This window comes from Anomaloglossus baeobatrachus, chromosome 9 (genome assembly GCF_048569485.1).
Source record: "Anomaloglossus baeobatrachus isolate aAnoBae1 chromosome 9, aAnoBae1.hap1, whole genome shotgun sequence".
Classification (NCBI taxonomy): domain Eukaryota; kingdom Metazoa; phylum Chordata; class Amphibia; order Anura; family Aromobatidae; genus Anomaloglossus; species Anomaloglossus baeobatrachus.
Genome location: NC_134361.1, coordinates 35,572,106 through 35,600,014, shown reverse-complemented (window position 1 = coordinate 35,600,014; position 27,909 = coordinate 35,572,106). Strand labels below are relative to the sequence as shown.

At 49.3% G+C, this 27,909-nt stretch overlaps 1 protein-coding gene across 1 annotated transcript in view; it reads left to right on the top strand.

Annotated features, from left to right (window-relative positions):
- The window catches only part of NAPA (NSF attachment protein alpha), a 30,539-nt gene extending 3,104 nt beyond the window's left edge, over window positions 1–27,435 (top strand). Inside the window, exons 2-11 of the mRNA XM_075323536.1 lie at window positions 2,926–3,005; window positions 4,385–4,501; window positions 14,494–14,540; window positions 14,887–14,964; window positions 24,743–24,798; window positions 25,024–25,108; window positions 25,188–25,292; window positions 25,376–25,444; window positions 25,578–25,628; window positions 26,874–27,435. Coding sequence (XP_075179651.1) covers window positions 2,926–3,005; window positions 4,385–4,501; window positions 14,494–14,540; window positions 14,887–14,964; window positions 24,743–24,798; window positions 25,024–25,108; window positions 25,188–25,292; window positions 25,376–25,444; window positions 25,578–25,628; window positions 26,874–26,975 — 790 coding nt within the window. The 3' untranslated portion in view covers window positions 26,976–27,435. The remainder of the gene's footprint in view (window positions 1–2,925; window positions 3,006–4,384; window positions 4,502–14,493; window positions 14,541–14,886; window positions 14,965–24,742; window positions 24,799–25,023; window positions 25,109–25,187; window positions 25,293–25,375; window positions 25,445–25,577; window positions 25,629–26,873) is intronic.
- Window positions 27,436–27,909: the final 474 nt, after the last annotated feature.

Sequence of the window (27,909 nt, the reverse complement as noted above, 5' to 3'; positions counted from 1 at the left end):
GTCCTGGTGGGTTAGAAGTGTCTGACCTCTCAGGCCTACAGCGATCCCAAGAATGGGGATTTGTGATCCTCTGCTTATACTGAGCAATGGTCATGTAGGAGCAATCACACCTCAATTCATTGACTATGGGACTGAGCACAGAACATACACAGTTGGGTCCTGTGCACACATTGACAATTTAGTGAGGTTTTTTACCTCAGGATTTGTAGCCAAAACCATGAGTGGAACAATCAGAGGAAAAGTACAATAGAAACATGGCCCCACTTCTGTATTTATCACCCACTCCTGGATTTAGGTTACAAATACTGAGGTAAAAACCTCCTCAAATCCTCCCCATGTGCACGTGGCCTAACAGATGAAGAGCGTAGCATGGACAAGGCTCCTGTGAGGATGGGAGAGATAATGCTGACAGTCGGCTCTTGAAGTTGAGGAGTTGGAAGCAGAAAATATGGACAACAAATTTAAGATGTGAGCGACTCCTGGCATCATGTGCATGGGACACGTACCCCCCACTGACACTGCACCCCCTTCATGGCTGCGGTGTTCCCCAATGGCTATGACCTCTTTCAGTGGGATAATATCTCTAATACACAAAATTGTCCAGAAATCACTTAAAGCCTAACCATTGTTTTAATTTTTATTTAATAAATGAATAGTCCACATGGACATAAGCAGCTTTGTAATAATCTTATCAGAGAAATCTGCTTCTTTCTCCTCCAGAATTGATCAGGCATTATCAAAATTCTCAATTCTGAGGTAAAATCTGTATTCAGTGAAGACTTTCCTATTACTGAGATAGGAGATGGTGGCCGGTGCTGATGAGATTCTATGTAGATAGAAGAGGGGGAAGCTGGTGGGAAACTGGTGGCAGAGGGGGGGGGGGAAGCTGGTGGCAGAGGGGGGGGGAAGCTGGTGGCAGAGGAGGGGGGGAAGCTGGTGGCAGAGGAGGGGGGGAAGCTGGTGGCAGAGGAGGGGGGGGGAGCTGGTGGCAGAGGAGGGGGGGGAGCTGGTGGCAGAGGAGGGGGGGGGGAAGCTGGTGGCAGAGGAGGGGGGGGGAAAGCTGGTGGCAGAGGAGGGGGGGGGGAAAGCTGGTGGCAGAGGAGGGGGGGGGGAAGCTGGTGGCAGAGGAGGGGGGGAAAGCTGGTGGCAGAGGAGGGGGGGAAAGCTGGTGGCAGAGGAGGGGGGGAAAGCTGGTGGCAGAGGAGGGGGGGAAAGCTGGTGGCAGAGGAGGGGGGGAAGCTGGTGGCAGAGGGGGGGGGGATCTGGTGTGGCAGAGGGGGGGGGATCTGGTGTGGCAGAGGGGGGGGGGATCTGGTGTGGCAGAGGGGGGGGGATCTGGTGTGGCAGAGGGGGGGGGGGATCTGGTGTGGCAGAGGGGGGGGGGGATCTGGTGTGGCAGAGGGGGGGGGGATCTGGTGTGGCAGAGGGGGGGGGGGATCTGGTGTGGCAGAGGGGGGGGGGATCTGGTGTGGCAGGGGGGGGGATCTGGTGTGGCAGAGGGGGGGGGAGCTGGAGGCAGAGGGGGGAGCTGGAGGCAGAGGAGGGGGGGAAAGCTGGTGGCAGAGGAGGGGGGGGAAAGCTGGTGGCAGAGGAGGGGGGGAAGCTGGTGGCAGAGGGGGGGGGGATCTGGTGTGGCAGAGGGGGGGGGATCTGGTGTGGCAGAGGGGGGGGGGATCTGGTGTGGCAGAGGGGGGGGGGATCTGGTGTGGCAGAGGGGGGGGGGATCTGGTGTGGCAGAGGGGGGGGGGGATCTGGTGTGGCAGAGGGGGGGGGATCTGGTGTGGCAGGGGGGGGGGATCTGGTGTGGCAGAGGGGGGGGGAGCTGGAGGCAGAGGGGGGAGCTGGAGGCAGAGTTCTTCTCCATCCTCCCTCTTCTATGTACATAGAATCTCAGCACCAACTGCCATCTTCTATGTAGATAGAAGATAAAGGAGGGGCAGAGGTCTGCCTCTAGCTCCCCCCTCGGCCTCTGGCTCCTCCCTACCCCCTCGGCCTCTAGCTTCCCCCCCTCGGCCTCTAGCTTCCCCCCCTCGGCCTCTAGCTTCCCCCCCTCGGCCTCTAGCTTCCCCCCCTCGGCCTCTAGCTCCCCCCTCTTCTATTTACATAGAATCTCAGCACCAACTGCCATCTTCTGTGTAGATAGAAGATAAAGGAGGGGCAGAGGTCTGCCTCTAGCTCCCCCCTCGGCCTCTGGCTCCCCCCTACCCCCTCGGCCTCTAGCTTCCCCCCCCCTCGGCCTCTAGCTTCCCCCCCCCCTCGGCCTCTAGCTTCCCCCCCCCCCCCCTCGGCCTCTAGCTTCCCCCCCCCCCCCCCCTCGGCCTCTAGCTTCCCCCCCCCTCGGACTCTAGCTCCCCCCCTCGGCCTCTAGCTCCCCCCTCTTCTATTTACATAGAATCTCATCAGCACCAACCGCCATCTCCTATCTCAGTAATGGTTAAGTCTTCACTGAATACAGATTTTATCTCAGAATTGAGACTTTGATAATGTCTGATCATTTCTGGAGGAGAAAGAAGTAAATTTCTGTGATACGATTATTACAAAGCTGCTTATTATCTTCTGTACTATTGATTTATGAAATAAAAATTTGAAAGGAAAGTCACACTTTACGTAAAGAGAGTCAAGAAGATGGATTTTATTATTTTATCACATTATTATCTTGTATACTGATCCTTCTTTACAGTCTGTATTTTCCTCCAGAGCTGCATTCACAATTCTGCTGGTCATCTCGTAAAGCAGTAGCTGAGCGCCTCCTGGATGACCTATATACTGCAGGGAGGAATATTCTGTGCAGTACAAGATTAATAACAGCGTCGCCACTTATATTAGGACTAATCTTTATATATAGTGTTATACAGAGGTGGCCGAGGCTTTGTAGTTACTCCAGCCCCCGGTAATAGTATTCTCACCCTGTGTCTTATTATTCAGGAGCTCCTCCAAGGTGGAAGAAGCGTGTGAACTCTACGCCCGAGCAGCCAACATGTTCAAGATGGTGAAGAATTGGAGCGGTAAGTGATGATCCAGAGAAAGTGAAGGCGAGGAGACGGCACCGGTCCCAATTCAAAGTGTAGCAATCAGAACCAGCGCCTGGAGTAACCTCTTGTATAAAGGCGATGGCCGCCTTCTATATAATCAGTGCAGGAGTCCTCAAAATGTTCAGCCCCCTGTTTCCGTCCTGCAGATGGCGACTGATGGAGGAAGAACACTAACAGTTCACTTCTTTAATAAAGTTTCTGGAAGAACAAGAAACTGTCAGTTGTACAATGCATTTCTGTGGGAGGTGCTGCGGGATTGCTTCATACACCCCTCCATCAAAGGATGGGAGCGACTGGGCTGTTTGGGGGATTGAATGGTTAGGGAGTGTGGACTCAGGGAGACGTAAAATGGTACTTACCGTACAAAGGCGACCAACGGCCTTAAAGGGAATATGTCACCAGGTTTTTGCCTCCTAATCTGAGAGCAGCATAATGTAGAGACCGAGACCCTGATTCCAGCGATGTGTCACTTACTGAGCTGCTTAGTGTAGTTTTGATAAAATCACTGTTTTAATCAGCAGGGGATTATAATTACAGGACTACTTGACTGCTGCAGGAAGTCCAGCATATTCATGAGATCTGTATAACTGCTAGATCTGCAGCAGAGAAGAGTGATTTTATCAAAATGACAGCAAACATCCCAGTAAGTGACACATCACTGGAATCAGGGTCTCTGTCTCTACATAATGCTGCTCTCAGGTAGGGGAGCAAAAACCTAGTGACAAATTCCCTTTAAAGTCTGGAGAAACCTTTTAATATAAGTAATTATAAAGGGAACTTGTTTTAATTGTTAAATTTAGAATTAAGGGTCCTTTTGTGTGTCGTCGCTAAAAAAATCTGCTATGTTTTTGACCACGACCTCTGGTCCCCCCCTCCCAGACTGATGCTTGTGTACGTTTGTTTCTCCAATATTTTTGCGAACCATGAGACTTTTTCTAAAAAGAGGCAAAAGACAAAATGAAATGTATATGTGTGTATATATAATGTGTGTATATATATGTATGTATATATGTGTATAAAAATATATAATATATATATATTTATTATTATTATTATTATTATTATTATTATTAATTAATAATATTTGTTCCAAATTTTTCTACATTGTGAACGGTTGGGGGAAGGGAATCAATTTTGCACAACATAAAAAAAATAAAAAATAATATATATATATATATATATATATATATATAATATATTTTTATTTTGTGCACAATTGATTCCCTTCCCCCAACCGTTCACAATGTAAAAAAATTTGGAACAAAAAATTGCAACATATACCATAAAAACAATTCTGCAAATGAAGACTTGGGCTCTTGCCGTCAGGTGTGTGACTCTTTCTTCTCTTCCAGCTGCTGGCAATGCGTTCTGCCAGGCTGCCCAGCTGCATCTGCAGGTCCAGAGCAAGCACGACGCCGCCACCAACTTTGTGGATGCTGGAAATGCTTTTAAGAAGGCCGACCCTCAAGGTAGGAAAGCATTGAAGGTGGTGGATACACTTTAGAAAAGGCTGAGCTTATTGATGGGGGGGGGGGCAGTGGACTTCTGTTCTGATCCCTCAGACCCTGTTGCCCCAGAGGACCCGTTCCGGTTCTGTGGTACATAGATAACCCAATGATATCAATGGGAGCTTTGTAAGGAGATTTGGCAAGGATTCTCCGCAGTTCACATAGATTTAGCTGTAAAATGTAATTAGTCGTTGTCTTGGAACACACAGAACCATGATGGTGGACGGCCTGCGGAGTAATACAGGGATAAAGGGAGGCACAATATTCAGTGTCTTGAGTGGGAGCTTAATAAATGAAATATTAACTTAAGAAATGATAAATTAACCACAGACAGTGGCCTGCTGCCCGACAGTTAGGTCCTCGTTATCTTGTCAGCATATTTTAGAGCCAGATGCTGATATCTTCTCTACATGGGTGCGGACATGTCTGCTGCAGGGGATGTCAAGGACTACATTAAAGAAAAAAATAGGACAAATAATTCATCATTTGTGTGACTGCTGCAGCCGATCAGTGGCCTCAACCGATCAGTGGCCTCAACCGATCAGTGGCCTCAACCGATCAGTGGCCTTGGCTGTGGCGCTGACATGTACAGGACGTGACCGATGAGGCCAGTGATATATATATGTCTATGTGTGTAAAATAAAAAAAAAAAACTAACAAAATATAATATCTATCCCTCTATCTATCCCTCTATCTATCCCTCTATCTATCCCTCTATCTATCCCTCTATCTATCCTCTATCTATCTATCCCTCTATCTATCTATCCCTCTATCTATCTATCCCTCTATCTATCTATCCCTCTATCTATCTATCCCTCTATCTATCCCTCTATCCCTCTATCTATCCCTCTATCCCTCTATCTATCCCTCTATCTATCCCTCTATCCCTCTATCTATCCCTCTATCTATCCCTCTATCTATCCCTCTATCTATCCCTCTATCTATCCCTCTATCTATCCCTCTATCTATCCCTCTATCTATCCCTCTATCTATCTATCCCTCTATCTATCTATCCCTCTATCTATCTATCCCTCTATCTATCTATCCCTCTATCTATCTATCCCTCTATCTATCTATCCCTCTATCTATCTATCCCTCTATCTATCTATCCCTCTATCTATCTATCCCTCTATCTATCTATCCCTCTATCTATCTATCCCTCTATCTATCTATCCCTCTATCTATCTATCCCTCTATCTATCTATCCCTCTATCTATCTATCCCTCTATCTATCTATCCCTCTATCTATCTATCCCTCTATCTATCTATCCCTCTATCTATCTATCCCTCTATCTATCTATCCCTCTATCTATCTATCCCTCTATCTATCTATCCCTCTATCTATCTATCCCTCTATCTATCTATCCCTCTATCTATCTATCCCTCTATCTATCTATCCCTCTATCTATCTATCCCTCTATCTATCTATCCCTCTATCTATCTATCCCTCTATCTATCTATCCCTCTATCTATCTATCCCTCTATCTATCTATCCCTCTATCTATCTATCCCTCTATCTATCCCTCTATCTATCCCTCTATCTATCCCTCTATCCCTTCTTTCTTTATCGTTCCTTATGGGAGACCCAAACCATGGGTGTATAGCTACTGCCTCCGGAGGACACACAAAGTACTACACTCAAACGTGTAGCTCCTCCCTCCGGCTATATACACCCCCTGGATGACAATCTACCCAGTTCAATGCTTTGTGTTTCAGGAGGATACACACACTTGCATTCTCTGATATTTTTTTTTTTTTTCATTTTTATTTTTAAAGATTTGGAAGAAAAGCGGGTCCAGTCTGGACTCCCGGCATGTCCCTTCACGCCCCACTCTGCGGGGTGCTGTTAAGGTTGATTTTAATAAGGCTGCATCCTTCACATGCCGAGCTCCTTCGCATCCTCTGTCGAGGCTCTGTTTGAAGTGGGAGCCATCACGGTCCTCTCTGCTTGCAGGAGGCCGGCTCCATCCACAGCCCTGTCTGGTCCCTGCTGGAAGGAGCGTTTACCCCCACTCAGGGACATGGCCCTGCGTCTCAAGAGCTAAGTATTGAGACGTTTTTCAGGGGTCCCGGGTACTTTTATGTGGGGGACAGTATGTGTTGTAACTTTACTGTAAATTTCGGCCGGTTCTGGGAGTTTCCTCTGAGAACCGCGCCGAAGGTGCCTGCTGCTCGGCCGCGTTTTGAAATCTAGGCCCCGGCTTCAGTTTGGGCCTAGTTTCGTTTTCGGCTCCCTGCATGTTTTGCATACGGCGCCGCCCACCGCCCGGCCAGCAGAGGGGAGGACGCTCCTCTCTGGAGAGATGTGCCCTCCCCTGTACCTCGTCCTGTATCTCTCTGCCCTCCGTTTTTCCCGCTCCTGGGCTTATACACGCCCCCCTTCCTCCTCCCAGCGCCATTTTCTCAGCGTTCTTACACTGGACGGCGCTGGGAGCTGCAGCTGTTGCTGTTTTGGGAAAGCTGTCGCTTCAGGAGCTGTGGAATCCGGAGGGCACACAGAGAGTGGTGTGGTAAGCCACAACCTCTGGTTGTGGGCTTTTTATATACACTTTCAGACATTCTACAGGAGTGTTTTATTGCTGCAGAGCCCCCCCATCAGCAGCATGTCTGTCACCCGGAGCAGGGCTGCAAACATGTATGCTTTTTGCACTGCATGTAAGCGCATTCTGCCAGAGCCGAGCACATTCCCACATTGTGATGCCTGTGCTAATATGGTTGTCTCTCAGCCTGGAGCCTCCTCAGGGGTCTCCTCGGCTGCTCCGGCCCCGGTGGCTGAACCCCCGGCTTGGGTAGCATCTTTTTCACAAGCTATTTCCCAGTCTTTTGCCGACTCCATGGGGCAGCTGTCCCGGACACTGCTGTCTATGCATCAGCCCCCCCCCTCAGAGTGTCTCTGCTGCTCAGAGCTCTGCGGAGCCCTCAGAGCATGTTCTAGGACCCCGTCCTCCTAAACGGAGACGCAGGGACCCTTCTCCTCCCTCGTCCCACGGCTCTGATCCACGTGTCGACGTGCAGGGCGAGGGGGATTCGTTTACTGTGGGCTCAGACGCTACTTCTATGTACCCCATTGATTTGTCTGAGGGTGATGCGGATGTTAGTGACTTGATTGCGTCCATTAACTCCGTTCTGAACCTCAACCCACCAGAGTCAGAGGAACAAACCTCTCTGGTAGAGATACACCAGTTTACCTCTCCTAAGAAAGCTAAAAGTATGTTTTTTTAACCACTCCAGCTTTCAGACCACTGTTAACAAGCCCAGGGCCTGTCCTGACAAACGCTTTCCAAAGCGTAGTTCAGATGACCGTTTTCCTTTTCCACCAGAGGTGGTTAAGGAATGGGCCCAGTCCCCAAAGGTAGACCCTCCGGTGTCCAGAATCTCAGCCCGCACAGTCGTAGCTGTGGCTGATGGCACTTCTCTTAAAAATCCCACTGACCGCCAGGTTGACCTTCTGGCCAAGTCTGTATATGAGGCGGCAGGAGCCTCGTTCTCCCCGTCTTTTGCGGCAGTATGGGCTCTTAAGGCAGTCTCTGCCTCTCTGGCGGAGATGCATTCACTCACCAGGGACTCTATTCCTGAGATGGATGCCTTAACTTCTCAAGCTTCGGCTTTTGCATCCTACGCCATGTCTGCCATCCTGGAGGCTTCTCACCGCACGGCGGTGGCCTCCGCTAACTCCCTTGCGATCCGCAGGATCTTGTGGCTTCGAGAGTGGAAAGCAGACGCTTCCTCTAAGAAGTACCTTGCGAGTCTCCCTTTTGCTGGATCCCGGCTGTTTGGAGAACAGCTGGATGACATAATTAAGGAAGCTACTGGCGGAAAGAGTACTTCCTTGCCGCAAACTAAGGCCAAGAAACCGGTCCAGAGCAGGAACCAATCGAATTTTCGTTCCTTTCGTTCCTCTAACTGGTCAGCCTCTAAGCCCTCGACCTCGTCCACTACCGCAGCCAAGGATCGTAAACCCAACTGGCGCGCAAAGCCGCGTCCTCAAAAGGCCGGAGGAGCCGCTGCCACTAAGGCAGCCTCCTCTTGACTATCTGGCTCCGCCAGCAACGTCCTTAGTCGGTGGCAGGCTCTCCCACTTTGGCGACGTGTGGTTTCAACACGTCTCCGATCAGTGGGTGCGGGATATCATCTCCCACGGCTACAGGATAGAATTTTCTTCCAGCCCGCCAAACAGATTTTTTTCTGTCCACCCCCCCCTGCTCCAAAGCCGCTGCCTTCTCTCAGGCCGTGGCATCTCTGCAGGCCAACGGTGTAATTGTTCCGGTTCCCGCCCGGGAACGGTTCAGCGGTTTCTACTCAAACCTCTTTCTAGTCCCCAAAAAGGACGGTTCCTTCCGGCCCATCCTGGATCTCAAGCTTCTCAACAAGCACGTTCAGGTGCGGCACTTTCGCATGGAATCTCTGAGATCGGTCATTGCTTCAATGACCCAAGGAGAGTTTCTGGCATCCATCGACATCAGAGATGCCTATCTGCATGTTCCTATTGCGGTTTCGCACCAGCGTTGGCTACGCTTTGCAATCGGAGAGGAACATTTCCAATTCGTGGCTCTCCCCTTCGGCCTAGCCACGGCCCCTCGAGTATTCACCAAGGTCATGGCAGCAGTGGTTGCGGTCCTGCATCTCCAGGGGTTGGCAGTGATTCCTTACCTGGACGACCTTCTAGTCAAGGCCTCATCCAGTGCAGACTGCCAGCGGAGTGTCTCGCTCACTCTCGCCACTCTAGTCCAGTTCGGGTGGCTTGTCAATTTGCCCAAGTCCACTCTGATTCCAACCCAGAAACTCGAGTACCTAGGGATGCAATTCGAGACTCTGCCTGCACTTGTGAAGCTGCCCTTAGTCAAACAGCAGTCTCTTCGTCTGGCGGTACGCTCTCTGCTGAGGCACCGCCGTCATTCCATCAGACACCTCATGCGGGTGCTGGGTCAGATGGTGGCGTCAATGGAAGCGGTTCCCTTTGCCCAGTTCCATCTGCGTCCCCTGCAGCTGGACATCCTCCGCTGTTGGGACAAGCGGATCTTTTCCTTGCACAGGCTGGTGGCTCTGTCGCCACAAACCAGGAGCTCTCTTCAGTGGTGGCTTCGGCCCCTCTCTCTGTCTCAGGGACGCTCCTTCCTGGCCCCGTCCTGGGTGATCCTCACCACGGATGCCAGTCTCTCCGGTTGGGGAGCAGTATTTCTCCATCACCGAGCACAGGGCACTTGGACTCCGTCCGAATCAGCCCTCTCAATCAATGTGCTGGAGATCAGAGCTGTGTTTCTAGCTCTCCTAGCCTTTCACCACCTGTTGGTGGGCAAGCACATCCGAGTCCAGTCAGACAACGCGACAGCGGTTGCCTACATCAATCACCAGGGCGGGACTCACAGCCGTCTGGCGATGCTGGAGGTTCAACGAATCCTCCAGTGGACGGAGGACTTGAAGTCCACCATATCTGCAGTCCACATCCCAGGCGTAGAAAACTGGGAGGCCGATTATCTCAGCCGTCAAACCGTAGACGGCGGCGAGTGGGCCCTGCATCCGTCAGTGTTCAAATCACTCTGCCGCAAGTGGGGCACTCCAGAGGTAGATCTAATGGCATCCCGGCACAACAACAAGGTTCCGGTTTACGTGGCTCGCTCCCACGATCCTCAAGCCTTCGCAGCAGACGCACTGGTTCAAGATTGGTCTCAGTTCCGTCTGGCCTATGTGTTTCCCCCTCCAGCGCTCTTGCCCAGGGTTCTGCGCAAGATCAGAATGGAGGGCCGTCGAGTCATGCTCATTGCTCCGGACTGGCCCAGGCGAGCGTGGTACCCAGACCTGCTCCGTCTGTCCGTAGAGGTGCCGTGGCGTCTCCCGGACCGCCCAGACCTTCTCTCTCAAGGTCCGTTCTTCCGCCAGAATTCTGCGGCTCTCAGATTGACGGCGTGGCTCTTGAGTCCTGGATCCTCACGGCTTCAGGCATTCCCTCTGAGGTCATCTCCACCATGACTCAGGCTCGGAAGTCTTCCTCGGCCAAGATTTACCACAGGACTTGGAAAATTTTCCTGTCCTGGTGTCGTTCGTCCGGCCATGCCCCTTGGCCGTTCTCGTTGCCGACCATCCTGTCTTTTCTACAGTCCGGTCTACAGCTAGGACTGTCCCTCAATTCCCTTAAGGGACAGGTGTCGGCTCTGTCGGTATTGTTCCAGCGGCGTATCGCCCGACTGGCTCAGGTGCGCACCTTCATGCAGGGCGCATCTCACATCATTCCACCTTACCGGCGGCCCTTGGATCCCTGGGACCTTAATCTGGTCCTCACGGCCTTACAGAAACCCCCCTTTGAGCCTCTCAGGGAAGTTCCCTTGTCTAGACTTTCACAGAAAGTTGTTTTTCTATTAGCCATAACTTCTCTCAGGAGAGTTTCGGATTTGGCTGCGCTCTCTTCAGTATCCCCCTTTTTGGTGTTTCACCAAGACAAGGTGGTTCTTCGTCCGACTCCGGACTTTCTCCCTAAGGTGGTGTCTCCTTTCCACCTTAATCAGGACATTTCATTGCCTTTTCTTTGTCCGGCCCCGGTGCATCGCTTTGAGAAGGCGTTGCACTCCTTAGATTTGGTGCGGGCGCTCCGAATCTATGTGTCACGCACCGCTGTTTTTAGGCGGTGCACATCTCTTTTTGTGCTAACCACTAGTCAGCGCAAGGGTCTCGCTGCTTCTAAACCGACTCTAGCTCGTTGGATCAGGTCGGCTATCTCCGATGCCTACCAGTGTTCTCAGGTGCCTCCCCCGCCGGGGATTAAGGCGCACTCGACCAGAGCTGTCGGTGCCTCCTGGGCTTTCAGACACGAGGCTACGGCTCAGCAGGTCTGTCAGGCTGCCACATGGTCCAGTCTGCACACTTTTTCGAAGCACTACCAGGTGCATGCTCATGCTTCGGCAGATGCGAGCTTGGGCAGACGCATTCTTCAGGCGGCTGTCGCCCATTTGTGAAGTTAGGTTTTGCCTACTTCTCAGTTCTGTTTATTTCCCGCCCATGGACTGCTTTGGAACGTCCCATGGTTTGGGTCTCCCATAAGGAACGATAAAGAAAAAGAGAATTTTGTTTACTTACCGTAAATTCTTTTTCTTATAGTTCCGACATGGGAGACCCAGCACCCTCCCTGTTGCCTGTTGGCAGTTTTTTGTTCCGTGTGTTTCACCGGCTGTTGTTAGTAGTCAGAGTTCCGGTTATTCCGAGTTTTACTCTTTCTCTACTTATGGGTGGATGTCCTCCTTCAGCTTTTGCACTGAACTGGGTAGATTGTCATCCAGGGGGTGTATATAGCCGGAGGGAGGAGCTACACGTTTGAGTGTAGTACTTTGTGTGTCCTCCGGAGGCAGTAGCTATACACCCATGGTTTGGGTCTCCCATGTCGGAACTATAAGAAAAAGAATTTACGGTAAGTAAACAAAATTCTCTTTATCCCATCTATCTATCTATCTATCTATCTATCTATCCCTCTATCTATCTATCCCTCTATCTATCTATCCCTCTATCTATCTATCCCTCTATCTATCCCTCTATCTATCTATCCCTCTATCTATCTATCCCTCTATCTATCTATCCCTCTATCTATCTATCCCTCTATCTATCTATCCCTCTATCTATCTATCCCTCTATCTATCTATCCCTCTATCCATCTAATATATAAAGCTGAGTGTGTGTGTATGTCCGGGATTGGCATCTGCACCGTCGCAGCTACAGCCACAACATTTTGGACACTCGTACGTCTGGACCCCGAGAGCGTCATAGGTTATGTTGTGAGGCGAAATTTTAACCCTGCGCGTTCCAATTTACCAATCAATTTTGGCCCTATCTACATAATGGGGGAAAAAGTGAAACGAGAAGTGTATCCGCCCTGTCGCTTTTACAGTCATGAAATTTTGCACAGACATGTGACCCAGGGAACATTGTAGACTATGTTTTGACAGGAAAAGTTAACCCCGTGCTTTACAGTTACTCTCCAAAAAACATACCTCCATTAAAGTAAATGGAGCCTGGAACTACAGGTTATTTGTGGGAGCTGTGATTGGTTGCTATAGGAACAAAAGACATTCATAGTATAAGAAGATTATATGTGAGGTAATAAGATGTTGGTGGGGAGACAGAGAGAAATGGACAGAGACAGGGAAAGAGAGACAGTCGGAGCACATTACTTTGCCAATTTAGTTAAATCTGTGTGGAATATCTGTGGTGTTGAAATATATGTTGTGAAATGCTTCTATTAGCTTAGTTTTTGCCTTTTAATAATTACATTTCTATTTGTTTTGTGGTTTTTGTACAGAATACATTTTTGTTAATACATTCTATTTTGTTAACAACAGTTATTACAAAAATATTTATTTTTGGAAACGACCTTCCTTAACCCCCTGGATTTTTTCTGCTCCGCCGCTGCTCGTCTTCCTCCAATTTGGCTTAATCCTTACTGTCCAGATAGACTACTGCACCACTAGTCCCGATGTGTTGTGGTTAATGACTCGATGAAGGGACTATGGTCAGGGCTGAGAGTAACGTGTGTGTGACCACGTGTCTGATGGCTGCCGCTGGGGGTTATGTCGCAATGCATGAAATGTCAGTGTGGCTCAGTCGTCGCAGGACGGACGATTAAGAGAAATACAATATTAAATCTATTAGAAAACACGGTGGTTTATATAAAAAATAATATATGTGTATAAAGGAGAATTCTCTTTTGGTGATAAAGGGTGAAAACAAGAACCTATTGGTTATTTTCTGCTGTGGTGCTGAGGACGAGCGCTGTACGGTGATCGGTGGCCTCCATTGCTTCCGTGTACTGACCGCTTGTTATTGAAAGCTGTTGCTTGCCCTCCTTGGTGCTGTGTGGCTACCAGGGGTACATCAGTGGGGGGATATAACTGCTGGACCCCAACTGATCCGACATTTGCCGTGGTCACTCTGCCATCAAAGTGCCATTGGCATCTCTGTGACATTAAGGTCCCAGTGGTTAAAATGAGCGCAACAGCCACAGATCGGCCAGCGGCCATGGACTAAAAGGCTTTGGGTAAAGCCTGGATGTAATAGATCGTCTATCAGTGAAAGGCCGGATTCAAGCGTCATGATATTTCAGAAGTGAAATGTCTGGTGGGGGGGGGATGGGGCGTCCATCAGTGCAGACAGTTATTTGAGACAATACGAGGGGTGCTGTCATCTCCATTACTAACCATGTCACATATTCACCCAATGTTACTCCAATCTTAAAGGGAACCTGTCACCAGATCTGGGGCGTATCTATTGGGCTCTTGTATACAGAATTCTAACATGCTGTATATAAGAGCGCAGGCCGCTTTGTAGAACATAAAAATCCCTTTATAATACTCGCCTAAACAGTGGCTGCGGTGGATGTGGGTCATATGGGTGTCTCCGTTCTCCGGTGCCACCTCTTTTGGCCATCTTTGTTGCCCTTCTCTTGAAGCCTGTGTGCATGACGCGTCCTACGTCATACACACTCTCCGGTCCCGCGCAGGCGCACTACAATACTTTGTTCTGCCCTGCTCAGGGCAGATCAAAGTGTGCCTGCGCAGGACCGCAATGTCGGCGAGTGTGGATGACGTAGGACGCGTCATGCACACAGGCTTCAAGAGAAGGGCAACAAAGATGGCCAAAAGAGGTGGCACCGGAGAACGGAGACACCCATATGACCCACATCCACCGCAGCCACTGTTAGGTGAGTATTATAAAGTGATTTTTATGTTGTACACAGCGGCCTGCGCTCTTATATACAGCATGTTAGAATGCTGTATATAAGAGCCCACTGGTGGTGGTCGCAGTTTATAGGCCCCAAATCTGGTGACAGGTTCCCTTTAAGACTGCAGCCACATATCTGCATGCAGGGAGCGGACGGATCCGTGCAGATCTGTGACCGATTCTACTGCTGCACGTGATCTTATCTGACGCTGCCATCACCCCTGATCTGATAATCTCATATCTGTCTTTTACAGAGGCCATCAACTGTCTCCTGCGGGCAATAGAGATCTACACTGACATGGTGAGTGACGGCGCTTCCTATGGTAGATTATCTGTATACTCTCGGGCTCGGCCGAAGGGGAACCTCCATGAAGCAAGCGGTTCTTTGCTTTCCTGTCTCATAATCTGATGCGTTTCGGTTCCAGACTTGTGTATGATGGGCTTGAAGCTGACGCTCATCGACTGATGGTACAACCCGTCGCTCTGCACTCGTTTAAATGCCCTTTTTCACAATGCAGACCGATAGAGAAAAATATTCAGTAATTGGTCTGTGATGATCAGATGTGATGGATACTTACAGGTTGTCAGCACAGTGTATGGGGTGAAGACCCTCTTCCTTATTGTGACTTTGTTCTTCTGCCTCATAGGGAAGATTCACCATCGCAGCCAAGCACCACATATCCATAGCCGAGATCTACGAGTCCGAGCTGGTGGACATAGAGAAGGTTTGTTTATATTATAATTATATATATATATATATATATATATATATATATATATATATATATATATATATATATATATATATATATATATATATATATTATATTTCCCAATAACCCAATTATATTTGTGCCATGAAGTTAATAATGTGAGATTAAAGCCGATCTATTCCCCATACTATGCTCCATTTATGAGTGACCTATTAGGGGACCGGTCTGTTGTACTATTATTATTATTATTATTATTATTTATTTATAGAGCACCATTGATTCCATGGTGCTGTACATGAGGGGGTTACATACAGAATACATATACACGTTACAATAGACAGACTATCACAGAGGGAAGAGGGCCCTGCCCTTGCGGGCTTACATCCTAAAGGATTTTGGGGAGGAGACAGTAGGTGGGGTGTAGGTTGGGCGGCAGCTCCGCACGGTGGAGGGGCGGCAGCTCCGCACGGTGGAGGGGCGGCAGCTCCGCACGGTGGTGGGGCGGCAGCTCCGCACGGTGGTGGGGCGGCAGCTCCGCACGGTGGTGGGGCGGCAGCTCAGCACGGTGGTGGAACGGCAGCTCAGCACGGTGGTGGGGCGGCAGCTCAGCACGGTGGTGGGGTCATTGTAGATTATAGGCATTTCTGAACAGATGAGTTTTCAGGGTCCGTTTGAAGTTTGCAAGTGTAGTAGATAATCTGACGTGTTGAGGCAGTGAGTTCCAGAAGACTGGGGATGTTCGGGAGAAGTCTTGGAGTCGGTTGCATGAGGAGCGAATGAGAGAGGAGGAGAGAAGGAGATCTTGGGAGGACCGGAGGTTACGTTTTTGAGTGTAGCGAGAGATTAGTTCAGAGATATATGGAGGAGACAGATATGGATGGCTTTGTAGGTCAGGGTTAGTAGTTTGAATTGGATACGATAGAAGATTGGGAGCCAATGGAGGGACTTGCAGAGAGGAGAAGCGGGGTGGTATTGAGGAGAGGGGTGGATCATTCGGGCAGCAGAATTAAGGATGGACTGGAGAGGGGCGAGCGTGTTAGCAGGGAGACCACAGAGGAGGATGTTGCCCAAATAGCAAGCAGATATCTGCATATATACAATCTGACAAGGCAGATGCAAACACCCAGCTGTCCATATATTACATTTCCTGGAGGAGGAACGGTACAAATGCAGAGTCATAGGAAAACGCAGAATTGATATTTCATGGAAAAGACACATTATCATGTATGGTCATGTCAGAAAATTGGCTAGCAAGTACCTTCCTTGGCACAACCGTACATGTGCAGCACTGGTATTATGCAGCTAGTGCCAAGAATCATGTAGGTACGGAGGAGACTATTCAGTGACTACACTTTTATACATATTTTGATGTGTGTGTAAAAAAAGAAAAAAAAGTATTTTCTACATTTTTTTTACATATGTAAATAAAAAAAAAATATTTTTTATAATATATATCTGTAAAAAAATATATATAGAAATATACATGAACTTGTGTGTGTGTGTGTGTGTGTATATATATATATATATATATATATATATATATATATATATATATATATATATATATTATATTAGCTGTACTACCCGGCTTCGCCCGGGTTACTAACTGCTGTTAACAAAATAGAATGTATTAACAAAAATGTATTCTGCACACAAAAACCACAAAACAAATAGATATAAATGTAATTATTAAATTGTTGCCTATATTAACCAATCAGAGCTCAGATTAATTAACTGTAGCAAAATAGAAGCTAAGCTGTGATTGGTTGCTATTGGCAGCCTGATAAATCTCCAGGCAACAGAAAGCCCTCCCCCTGACAGTATATACTAGCTCACACATACACATATAGACAGGTCATGTGACTGACAGCTGCCGTATTTCCTATGTGGTACATTTTGTTGTTCTTGTAGTTTGGCTGCTTATTAATCAGAATTTTATTTTTGAAGGATAATACCAGACTTGTGTGTGTTTTGGGTGATTATGTGGTGAGGTTGGTGTATGTGTGGTGAGATGTGTGCTGAGGGTGGTATATGTGTTCAAGTACGTGGTAGTGTGTGGTGCATTGTGTGTGTGTTCATATCCCCGAGTGTGGTGAGTATCCCATGTCGGGGCCCCACCTTAGCAACGGTTTGGTATATACTCTTTGGCGCCATCGCTGTCATTCTTTAAGTCCCCCTTGTTCACATCTGGAGCTGTCAACTTGCCCTCAACACTTTTCATTTCACTTTTTCCCCATTATGTAGATAGGGGCAAAATTGATTGGTAAATTGGAATGTGCGGGGTTAAAATTTCGCCTCAAAACATAGCACCTGGCACTGCCCGGGATAGTAACTCTCTCTCTGTTTCTCTCCCATTCTCTGTCTGTCTCCGCCTCTGTATATATCTCTGTGTCTCTCTCTCTATCTCTTTGTCTGTCTGTCTCTTTCCCTGTCTGTCTCAATCTCTTTCCCTGTCTATCTATCTCTGTCACTTTCCCTGTCTGTCACTTTCCCTGTCTGTCACTTTCCCTGTCTGTCACTTTCCCTGTCTGTCACTTTCCCTGTCTGTCACTTTCCCTGTCTGTCACTTTCCCTGTCTGTCACTTTCCCTGTCTGTCACTTTCCCTGTCTGTCACTTTCCCTGTCTGTCACTTTCCCTGTCTGTCACTTTCCCTGTCTGTGTCTGCCTCTTTCCCTGGCTGCATTGTGACACGCCAACATTCCATATAAGGGCGTGGCTGCGCATTCTTCTGAAGTTCTGGCTGCGCTGTGGCTCCGAGCTCCATTTGCTTTAATGGAGGCAAGTTTTTTGGCGAATAACTGTAAAGAGCGGGGTTAAAATTTCCCCTCAAAACATAGCCTATGACACTCTCGGGGTCCAGAAGTGTGAGTGTGCAAAATTTTGTGGCTGTAGCTGCGATGGTGCGGATGCCAATCCTGGACACACACACACAGATATAGATATATATATATATATATATATATATATATATATATATATATATATATATATATATATATATATATATATATATATATATATATATATATATATATATATTAAAATGTATTACTCTTGTACAATTGTACAACAGCCCAGATGAGACATGCCTCCAATGCTGACTGTTGAACCCTCTCGATAATTTGCTTGCGCCATGTCAGTGGTTAGAGACAAGGGGGCAAGTTAACACTGTTACGAAAGAGTCACACACCTGTATAGATCGGATGTAGTTCTAGTTCTTGATCCAGCCAGCAGCTCTGCCGACCCGAACATGACGGCTTCATGCATTTCTATGCAGCTATCGTGCTCTGGTCAGGTGCAAACCGTCATCCGAGTTATACCGCCATCTGACTTTTCTTTTTCGCTCCTAATTGGGAGACCCAGACAGTGGGTGTATAGCTACTGCCTCTGGAGGCCGCACAAAGAACTACACTTAAAAGTGTAAGGCCCCTCCCCTTCTGGCTATACACCCTCCCGTAGGAGTACGGATTCCTCAGTTTTAGCTTTGTGCGAAGGAGGTCAGACATGCACGCATAGCTCCATTGTTTTTAGTCAGCAGCAGCTGCTGACTATGTCGGATGGAAGAAAAGAGGGCCCATACAGGGCTCCCAGCATGCTCCCTTCTCACCCCACTGTATGTCGGAGGTGTTTGTAAGGTTGAGGTACCCATTGCGGGTACGGCGGCAGGAGCCCACATGCTGATTCCTTCCCCATCCCTTTTTACAGGGCTCTGGGTGAAGTGGGATTTACTGGTCTCCAGGCACTGAGACCGGGCTCCATCTACAGCCCCTGGAGAAGATGCTGGATGGAGCGGAGTACATCAGGGACATGGCCCTGCTTCCTCAAGGTACTCTGTGTCCCCGTGCATTTGGCGCTCACACCGCAGCATGCTGGGTGTTGTAGTGCGCCGGGGACATCAGCGCTGCGGCGCTTGTGCCATGGCCTCATTCAGCTTCGCTGAAGCAGGCACACTTCTGGGAATCGGTCGCGCCGGCCGCTGGGACTGCGGCGCGGCTGGCACTTGTGGTGCGCCGGGGACTTCAGCGCGGGCCGCGCTTTTACGGCGGCCGCGCTGATAACTCGAGTCCCCGGCTTTTGCGGCCTGCTTCCGTTCGTTCCCGCCCCCAGACCTGCCAGTCAGGAGAGGGGCGGGACGCTGGTCAGTGCATCAGCGCCGAGGGCTGGAGTCGTTTTTACATACTCCAGCCCTCACAATAGGCACAGAGGGGACACTGTTTCCCGCACTTTTGTTTAGGAACTCCCACGGACCGCCTCTCTCCACAGACGCCGGCAGCCATTCCTGCTGACACGCTGAGCTGCAGAGGGGAGCCGGGGAGACCCAGACAAGGAATTCTGCGCCTCTTACCCGCTATTCAGCGGGCGGTAAGCAGCCCTCAGGGCTCACCCCCTCTTGTGCCAGTAGTATTCTTAGTATTTTGTTTCTACAAATACTTTGTATTGCATAGCGCTGGTCGCCCTTTGGCTATAGACTCTCTCACATTGCAGAGAGCCAGCAGCATGTCGTCCGTAAAACGCAAGGGTGCCAAGGCACAGACATTATATGCTTCCTGCACCGCATGTGGGACTTTTCTACCGGCAGGCTCCACGGACCCCCATTGTGTGCAGTGCTCGGCCCCTGCGGCGCTTGCACAGTCGGGACCTCTGCTGGACGTGACCCAGGGTGTACCACCTGTGAATGCTGTCCAGGTGACAGGAACTGAGTTTGCAGCTTTTGCTGACAGAATGTCTCTCACTATGTCACAAATTCTTGACACATTGCGAGCTAGGCCTGTACTTCAGGCCATGGACACTGTGCAATCATTGCCCCCCTGGTCCCCCTCAGCTGAATTACCTCCAAGCTCCGGGACGGGCACATACACCTCAGGGTGAAGACTCTGACTCGGACGATGGCCCCGGGCAGCCTAAGCGGGCTCGCTATGACGGGCCTTCACATTCATCTCAATGGTCAGGATCCCAGCGAGATGAATCTATGGGTGATGAGGCGGACGTAACTGATCAGGATTCTGATCCTGGAACCGCTCTCAATCTAGATACACCAGATGGTGACGCCATAGTTAATGATCTTATATTTAACATCAATAAGATGTTAAATATTTCCCCACCAGCTCCTCTTGTAGAGGAGTCAGCTTCGCAGCACGAGAGAATCCATTTCAGATACCCTAAGCGTACATTAAGCACTTTTCTGGACCACGCTGACTTTAGAGACGCAATCCAGAAACCCCACGCTTATCCTGAAAGGCGTTTTTCTAAACGGCTTAAAGATACACGCTATCCTTTTCCCCCTGAGGTGGTCAAGGGTTGGACCCAGTGTCCAAAAGTGGATCCTCCAATTTCCAGGCTTGCAGCTAGATCCTTGGTTGCAGTTGAAGATGGAGCGGCACTTAAAGATGCCACTGACAGGCAGATGGAGCTCTGGCTGAAATCCATCTATGAAGCGATTGGAGCGTCGTTAGCGCCATCTTTTGCGGCCGTATGGGCACTCCAAGCTATCTCAGCCGGGCTTGCGCAAGTCGACTCAGCCACACGTGCATTTGCCCCGCAGGTAGCACCATTGACCTCGCAAATGGCGGCATTCGCGTCGTACGCGATTAATGCTGTTCTTGACGCTACAAGCCGCACGGCAGTGGCGTCAGCCAACTCCGTTGTTTTGCGTAGGGCCCTGTGGTTGAGACATTGGAAAGCAGATTCTCATTCCAAGAAGTGCTTAACCAATTTGCCTTTTTCTCGTGACCGATTGTTTGGAGAGCGTTTGGATGAAATCATCAAACACTCCAAGGGTAAGGACTCATCCTTACCGCAACACAGACAAAACAAACCCCAACAGAGGAAGGGTCAGTCTGGTTATCGGTCCTTTCGAGGACCGGGCAGGTCCCAATTCGCCTCGTCAAAAAAGACTCAAAAAGACCAGAGACGCTCAGATTCTTGGAGGTCTCAGTCACGCCCAAAAAGGACAGCCGGAGGAACCGTTGCCAAGACGGCGTCCTCCTGACTTGCAGTCTCCGATTCCCACACCCGCGGTCGGTGGGAGGCTTTCCCACTTTGGCGACATTTGGCTGTCACGCGTCAAAGACCGTTGGGTGAGGGATATTCTGTCTCACGGGTACAGGATAGAGTTCAGTTCTCGTCCGCCAACTCGTTTCTTCAGAACTTCTCCACCACCAGACCGAGCCGATGCTCTGTTGCAGGCGGTGGCCGCTCTAAAGGCGGAAGGAGTGGTGACCTCCGTCCCTCTTCAGGAACAAGGTCACGGTTTTTACTCCAATCTGTTTGTGGTCCCAAAAAAGGACGGATCGTATCGACCCGTCCTGGATCTAAAGTTGCTCAACAGACACGTAAAAGTCAGGAGGTTCCGGATGGAATCCCTACGCTCCGTCATAGCCTCAATGTCTCAAGGAGATTTTCTAGCATCAATAGATATCAAAGATGCGTATCTCCACGTGCCGATTGCACCAGAGCATCAGCGTTTCCTACGCTTCGTCATACACGACGAACACCTGCAGTTCGTAGCGTTACCTTTCGGTCTGGCAACAGCCCCCCGGGTCTTCACCAAAGTCATGGCAGCAGTAGTAGCTGTTCTGCACTCGCAGGGTCACTCGGTCATCCCGTATCTAGACGACCTGCTTATAAAGGCACCCTCTCAAGAGGCATGCCAGCACAGTCTGAAGGTGGCACTAGACACTCTCCAGAGTTTCGGGTGGATTATCAACTTTCCAAAGTCTCATCTAACCCCGACCCAATCTCTGACTTATCTTGGCATGGAGTTTCATACTCTCTCAGCGATAGTGAAGCTTCCACTGGACAAGCAGTGCTCGCTACGGACTGGAGTGCAATCTCTCCTTCAGAGCCAGTCGCACTCACTGAGGCGCCTCATGCATTTCCTAGGAAAGATGGTAGCAGCAATGGAGGCAGTCCCGTTCGCGCAGTTTCATCTGCGCCCTCTACAATGGGACATTCTACGCCAATGGAATGGGAAATCGACGTCCCTCGACAGGACTGTCTCCCTCTCTCAGACTGCCAAGGACTCTCTGCGTTGGTGGCTTCTCCCCACCTCATTGTCACAGGGAAAGTCGTTCCTTCCCCCGTCCTGGGCAGTGGTCACGACGGATGCGAGCCTATCAGGGTGGGGAGCGGTGTTTCTCCACCACAGGGCTCAGGGGACGTGGACTCAGGAAGAGTCCACCCTGCAGATCAATGTTCTGGAAATCAGAGCAATCTATCTTGCCCTGCGAGCCTTCCAACAATGGCTGGAAGGCAAGCAGATTCGGATTCAGTCGGACAATTCCACGGCGGTGGCGTACATCAACCACCAAGGGGGAACACGCAGTCGCCAAGCTTTTCAAGAAGTCCAGCGGATTTTGACGTGGGTGGAAAGCAGAGCGTCCACCATATCCGCAGTTCACATCCCAGGCGTGGAAAACTGGGAAGCAGACTTTCTCAGTCGCCAGGGCATGGACGCAGGAGAATGGTCCCTTCACCCGGACGTGTTTCAGCAGATCTGTTGCCGCTGGGGGACGCCGGACGTCGATCTGATGGCGTCACGGCACAACAACAAGGTCCCAGTTTTCATGGCACGGTCTCACGATCACCGAGCACTGGCGGCAGACGCCTTGGTTCAGGATTGGTCGCAATTCCGACTCCCCTATGTGTTTCCACCTCTAGCATTGTTACCCAGAGTTCTCCGGAAAATCAGGTCCGACTGCCATCGAGCCATACTCGTCGCTCCAGATTGGCCAAGAAGGTCGTGGTACCCGGATCTGTGGCATCTCACGGTAGGCCAACCGTGGACACTACCAGACCGTCCAGATTTGCTGTCTCAAGGGCCGTTTTTCCATCTGAATTCTGCGGCCCTGAACCTGACTGTGTGGCCATTGAGTCCTGGATCCTAGCGGCCTCAGGTTTATCTCATGAAGTTGTTGCCACAATGAGACAGGCTAGAAAACCATCCTCAGCTAAGATCTATCACAGGACGTGGAAGATATTCTTAGCGTGGTGCTTGGCTCAAGGGTTTTCTCCCTGGCCATTTGCATTGCCAGTTTTTCTTTCCTTCCTGCAGTCTGGGTTGGAAAAAGGTTTGTCGCTTAGCTCTCTTAAGGGTCAAGTCTCCGCGCTATCCGTATTCTTTCAGAAGCGCTTGGCACGGCTTTCTAAAGTACGCACGTTTCTCCAAGGAGTTCGTCATATCGTTCCTCCTTACAGACGGCCATTGGAACCCTGGGATCTGAACAAGGTTCTCATTGCTCTCCAGAAGCCGCCTTTCGAGCCTTTGAAAGAGGTTTCCCTTTCTCGGCTTTCACAAAAGGTAGTTTTTCTTGTGGCGGTCACGTCTCTTCGAAGAGTGTCCGAGCTAGCGGCGTTATCTTGCAAATCTCCCTTTCTGGTGTTTCACCAAGACAAGGTAGTACTGCGACCAATTCCAGAGTTTTCTCCCAAGGTGGTTTCTTCCTTTCATCTCAATCAGGATATCACTTTGCCATCTTTGTGTCCGCATCCAGTTCACCAATTTGAAAAGGGTTTACATCTGTTGGACCTGGTGAGAGCACTCAGGATTTACATTTCTCGCACGGCGTCTCTACGCCGTTCTGATGCGCTCTTTGTCCTAGTCGCTGGTCAGCATAAGGGATCGCAAGCTTCCAAATCCACCCTGGCGCGGTGGATCAAGGAACCAATTCTTCACACATACCGTTCTGCTGGGCTTCCGATTCCATCTGGACTGAAGGCCCATTCTACCAGAGCCGTGGGTGCGTCCTGGGCATTGCGGCATCAGGCTACGGCTCAGCAAGTGTGCCAGGCGGCTACCTGGTCGAGTCTGCACACGTTTACCAAACACTATCAAGTGCATACCTACGCTTCGGCAGATGCCAGCCTAGGTAGACAGGTCCTTCAGGCGGCGGTGGCCCACCTGTAGGAAGAGGCTGTCTGACAGCCCGTTCATGTGGTATCTTTTTACCCACCCAGGGACTGCTTTTGGACGTCCCACTGTCTGGGTCTCCCAATTAGGAGCGAAAAAGAAGGGAATTTTGTTTACTTACCGTAAATTCCTTTTCTTCTAGCTCCAATTGGGAGACCCAGCACCCGCCCTATTTGTTCTTAGGGTTTCGTTTTTCGGGTGCACATGTTGTTCATGTTGTTTCTTAAGTTCTCCGATCTTGTTATCGGATTGAATTTGTTTTTGAAACTGTTATTGGCTTTCCTCCTTCTTGCTTTGGTACTAAAACTGAGGAATCCGTACTCCTACGGGAGGGTGTATAGCCAGAAGGGGAGGGGCCTTACACTTTTAAGTGTAGTTCTTTGTGCGGCCTCCAGAGGCAGTAGCTATACCCCAATCGTCTGGGTCTCCCAATTGGAGCTAGAAGAAAAGGAATTTACGGTAAGTAAACAAAATTCCCTTCTTTCCTTACTCCATCAATTCTCCCTGCAACATGATGAATTTTCATGGCACTTGGCTTCCTAAAAAGACCCCCAGGTTTGCCACGCTGTGTGCCTATTGGACATCGCAAAATAAAATAAAAAAAATCTGCCCCTGGCAAAATTAAACAAATGTACGGGTTCCTCTGACCGTATGCAGTAACCTACAAATAAAACCTACAGAACCGCACGCAGAGACTATATATGATGTTTTATTATTGTGTTACTGCTGTATAGACAACACATAAATCTGAGGTTCTTTGCGCAGATTTTGATCAAATTATGGGTCCATCTACAAGCCGCTCTTGTGTGGTTACAGCAATACAAAACGACCTTATTCTGATGTCTGCATTTCTCACGTCTCTTCTGTCTTTTGCTTTCCAGGCAATCGCTCACTATGAGCAGGCTGCAGATTACTACAAGGGAGAGGAGTCTAACAGGTGAGTCCTTATGGCCAGTGATCACTGTATGGCGGATTTATTTTGGAGGGAAAACACTTTGAGGATTTAGAAAACTTTTATGTGTAAAGTGACCGTTTGTGACCATAAGCCCAATGGTTACACCAGGATTTCTCTGTCGCAGCCACAACTGACTTTATAGTATTGCAATCTGTCTCGCCCATACTTGTATTATGCCTCCATCTGTATTTCTGTTTTTTCTTATAGTTCTGCCAACAAATGTCTGCTGAAAGTCGCCACGTACGCGGCACAACTGGAGCAATACCCGAAAGCAGTGGAGATCTATGAGCAGGTAGATGCGTAGCTGTCATTTTCTGTTGTCACCCTGTGGGCCTTCACCATCACATATATTCATTCTCTGATTTTATTAGGTTGGCACCAATGCAATGGACAGCCCCCTACTGAAGTACAGTGCCAAAGAATATTTCTTCAAAGCCGCCCTTTGCCATTTCTGCATCGATATGTACAACGCTAAGGTAATATAAAGAGCCGGTGCGGGGGGGGGGTGTGTATACGGGGGGCTGGACGCTGGGCTTACTGACCTGCATGTCTGTCGCAGCTGGCCGTCCAGAAATACGAGGAGATGTTCCCGGCCTTCTCCGATTCCAGAGAGTATAAACTTATTAAGGTAAGTGAAAAGTCCTACATTGGATTTGCAAAAGAAAATAACGACAGTGAGGTGGGGAAAAGTGCTATTCCTCCCTCCATAGGTCCCAGCCCTTCTAATTTATGTCTCATAATCCTCGCTTAAATCTTTATAGAAACTTCTTGAAGCTCATGAAGAACAGAATGTGGACAACTATACGGATGCAGTAAGTCATTGCTTGAAAACGATATTGGAGATTGTGGCTAAAACTTAGGGGTACTTTGCACGCTGCGACATCGCACCTGCGATATCGTCGGGGTCAAACCGGAAGTGACTCACATCTGGCGCCAGTAACGACGTCGCAGCGTGTAAAGCCTAGGAGCGACGATCACCGATCGCAAAAAAAGTCAAAATCGGATGATCGGTGACACGTCGCTCCATTCCATAATTTCGGGACAATGTTGTTCCTAGTTCCTGCGGCAGCACACATCGCTGTGTGTCAAGCCGCAGGAGCGAGGAATATCTCCTTACCTGGCTCACGCCGGCTATCCGGAAGGAAGAAGGTGGGCAGGATGTGTACGTCCCGCTCATCTCCGCCCCTCCGCTGCTATTGGCCGCCTGCCGTGTGACGTTGTTGTGACGCCGCACGACCCGCCCCCTTAGGAAGGAGGCGGGTCGCCGGCCAGAGTGACGTCGCAGGGCTTGTAAGTGCATGTGAAGCTGCCATAGCGATAATGTTCGCTACGACAGCTATCACAAGATATCGTATTGGCGACGGGGGCGGGGACTATCGCACTCGGCATCGCAAGCATCGACTTGCGATGTCGTAGTGTGCAAAGTACCCCTTAGCCCTGCATGAGCAGGTTGGCTGCCGGTGTTAGATAGAGCCAGGGGGAGTAGACAGAAGTGGGGCATAACTGCTTCTGCGTTCTCATTTCCAGAGTACATATTGTGTAAGACAAGGGAATATAGGCAGCAGTAATGTCTGCTGGGTCCTCCCCTGTATGGCATACTCAGATCAGCTCTGTCTGTGACTGATGCCAATATAGGGGATGGTTTCCCCTGTAACTGGGGACTTTCTGCTACAGTTAAAGGGTAAATTAAAAATAATAATGGGAGACTGCCCCCTAGAGGTGATTTATGATTTCTTTGGAAGCATACATTGAAATGAGCAAAAGATTTATGATTACCAGCTGCAACTGAGAAGCAAACCAGAGGTCTGAATTGGTTTAAAAAAAAAACAAACCTAAACCTTGAGTGAATTTCAGCACCAATTGTGTAAGGACAATGGCGCTATCATGGCCGAGGGCAAATATCTGTGCTGGGTGACTGCTGATTCTCCATGCCTAGGTCTATGGTGATGATCTGGTGCGTCCCAGGAGTACAGCCTTGTTAGAAAACCCCTTTAATATGGCAACCCCCCCCTCTAATAAATAAGCCACCATCTTTAACCAGTCTTTTCATTCAACAGGTAAAGGAGTTTGACTCCATCTCCCGCCTGGACCAGTGGCTCACCACTATGCTATTGCGCATCAAGAAGACCATTAAAGGAGAAGAGGAGGACTTGCGTTAATGGTCGTAGCTTTGCTCTCCTTCCCCATTAGCCGGAGCCCACATCAGGAATTTTTAGGGTGTGATGGGGGAACACTACTTTACGCCCATTTACTTTATTGATTGAAACTGAGCACAAGATCCTCCGTCACGTTTGTTGACTCTCCTTTAGGGATCCGGTGACTTGCACAGAGTGGACGCAGCCTTTTAGGCAATAGGGGGGGCGCCATGGCTGCGCTCCTTTCTATATATGCCTGCAGGCTGCGGTCACTGTGTGTGGTCACTGATTATACAGTACCGCAGCTGGGCATTGTGCACGTTTTTTTAGATACTAAGGTAATCGCCCTGGTCACCTTTTTAGGTGGGATCCTTCCCCCGCTGTCACATCTCGGCGGTATATATTTGTGCAATCCTCGCTTTTGGAGTAGCAGGCTCAGTCATTGTACCATTGCATGGATTTTGGGGGGGCATGGATGGAAAAGGGGAGGGACGGGGGGCTTAAATACAAAACTTGGAAAAAGGGAGGGGGGGCTTAAATACAAAACTTGGTCCGAACAGTCGTAATGTTAAACTTGCCATACACATGAGAATATATGTATAAATTTCCTAACCTTGCAGCTTGACCAAATGTTGGGGGTTTTGTGTATTTTAGTTAGTTAGCCATTCCTGTAGGGTTCATAGGGTCATTGCACCACTAAACCTTATAGGCCTGTACAAAGTATATAAAAATAATGCAAAAAAAATTCTATATATACATAATCTATTCATATCTTAAGACAAGCTGCACACGGAGAAGTGGGTCCAGAAACAAGACATTCTTTCTTTTAGTAGTACATGGCCGACGTGTGAATACAGTTGATGCCAGCCCGGCCCTCGGGAGCGGCGGCATCGTTGTACCCGCAGGGCGCGCAGCCTGAATGCTGTGTGACGGTTGCTTCTTTCTCTGCACAGCGCTG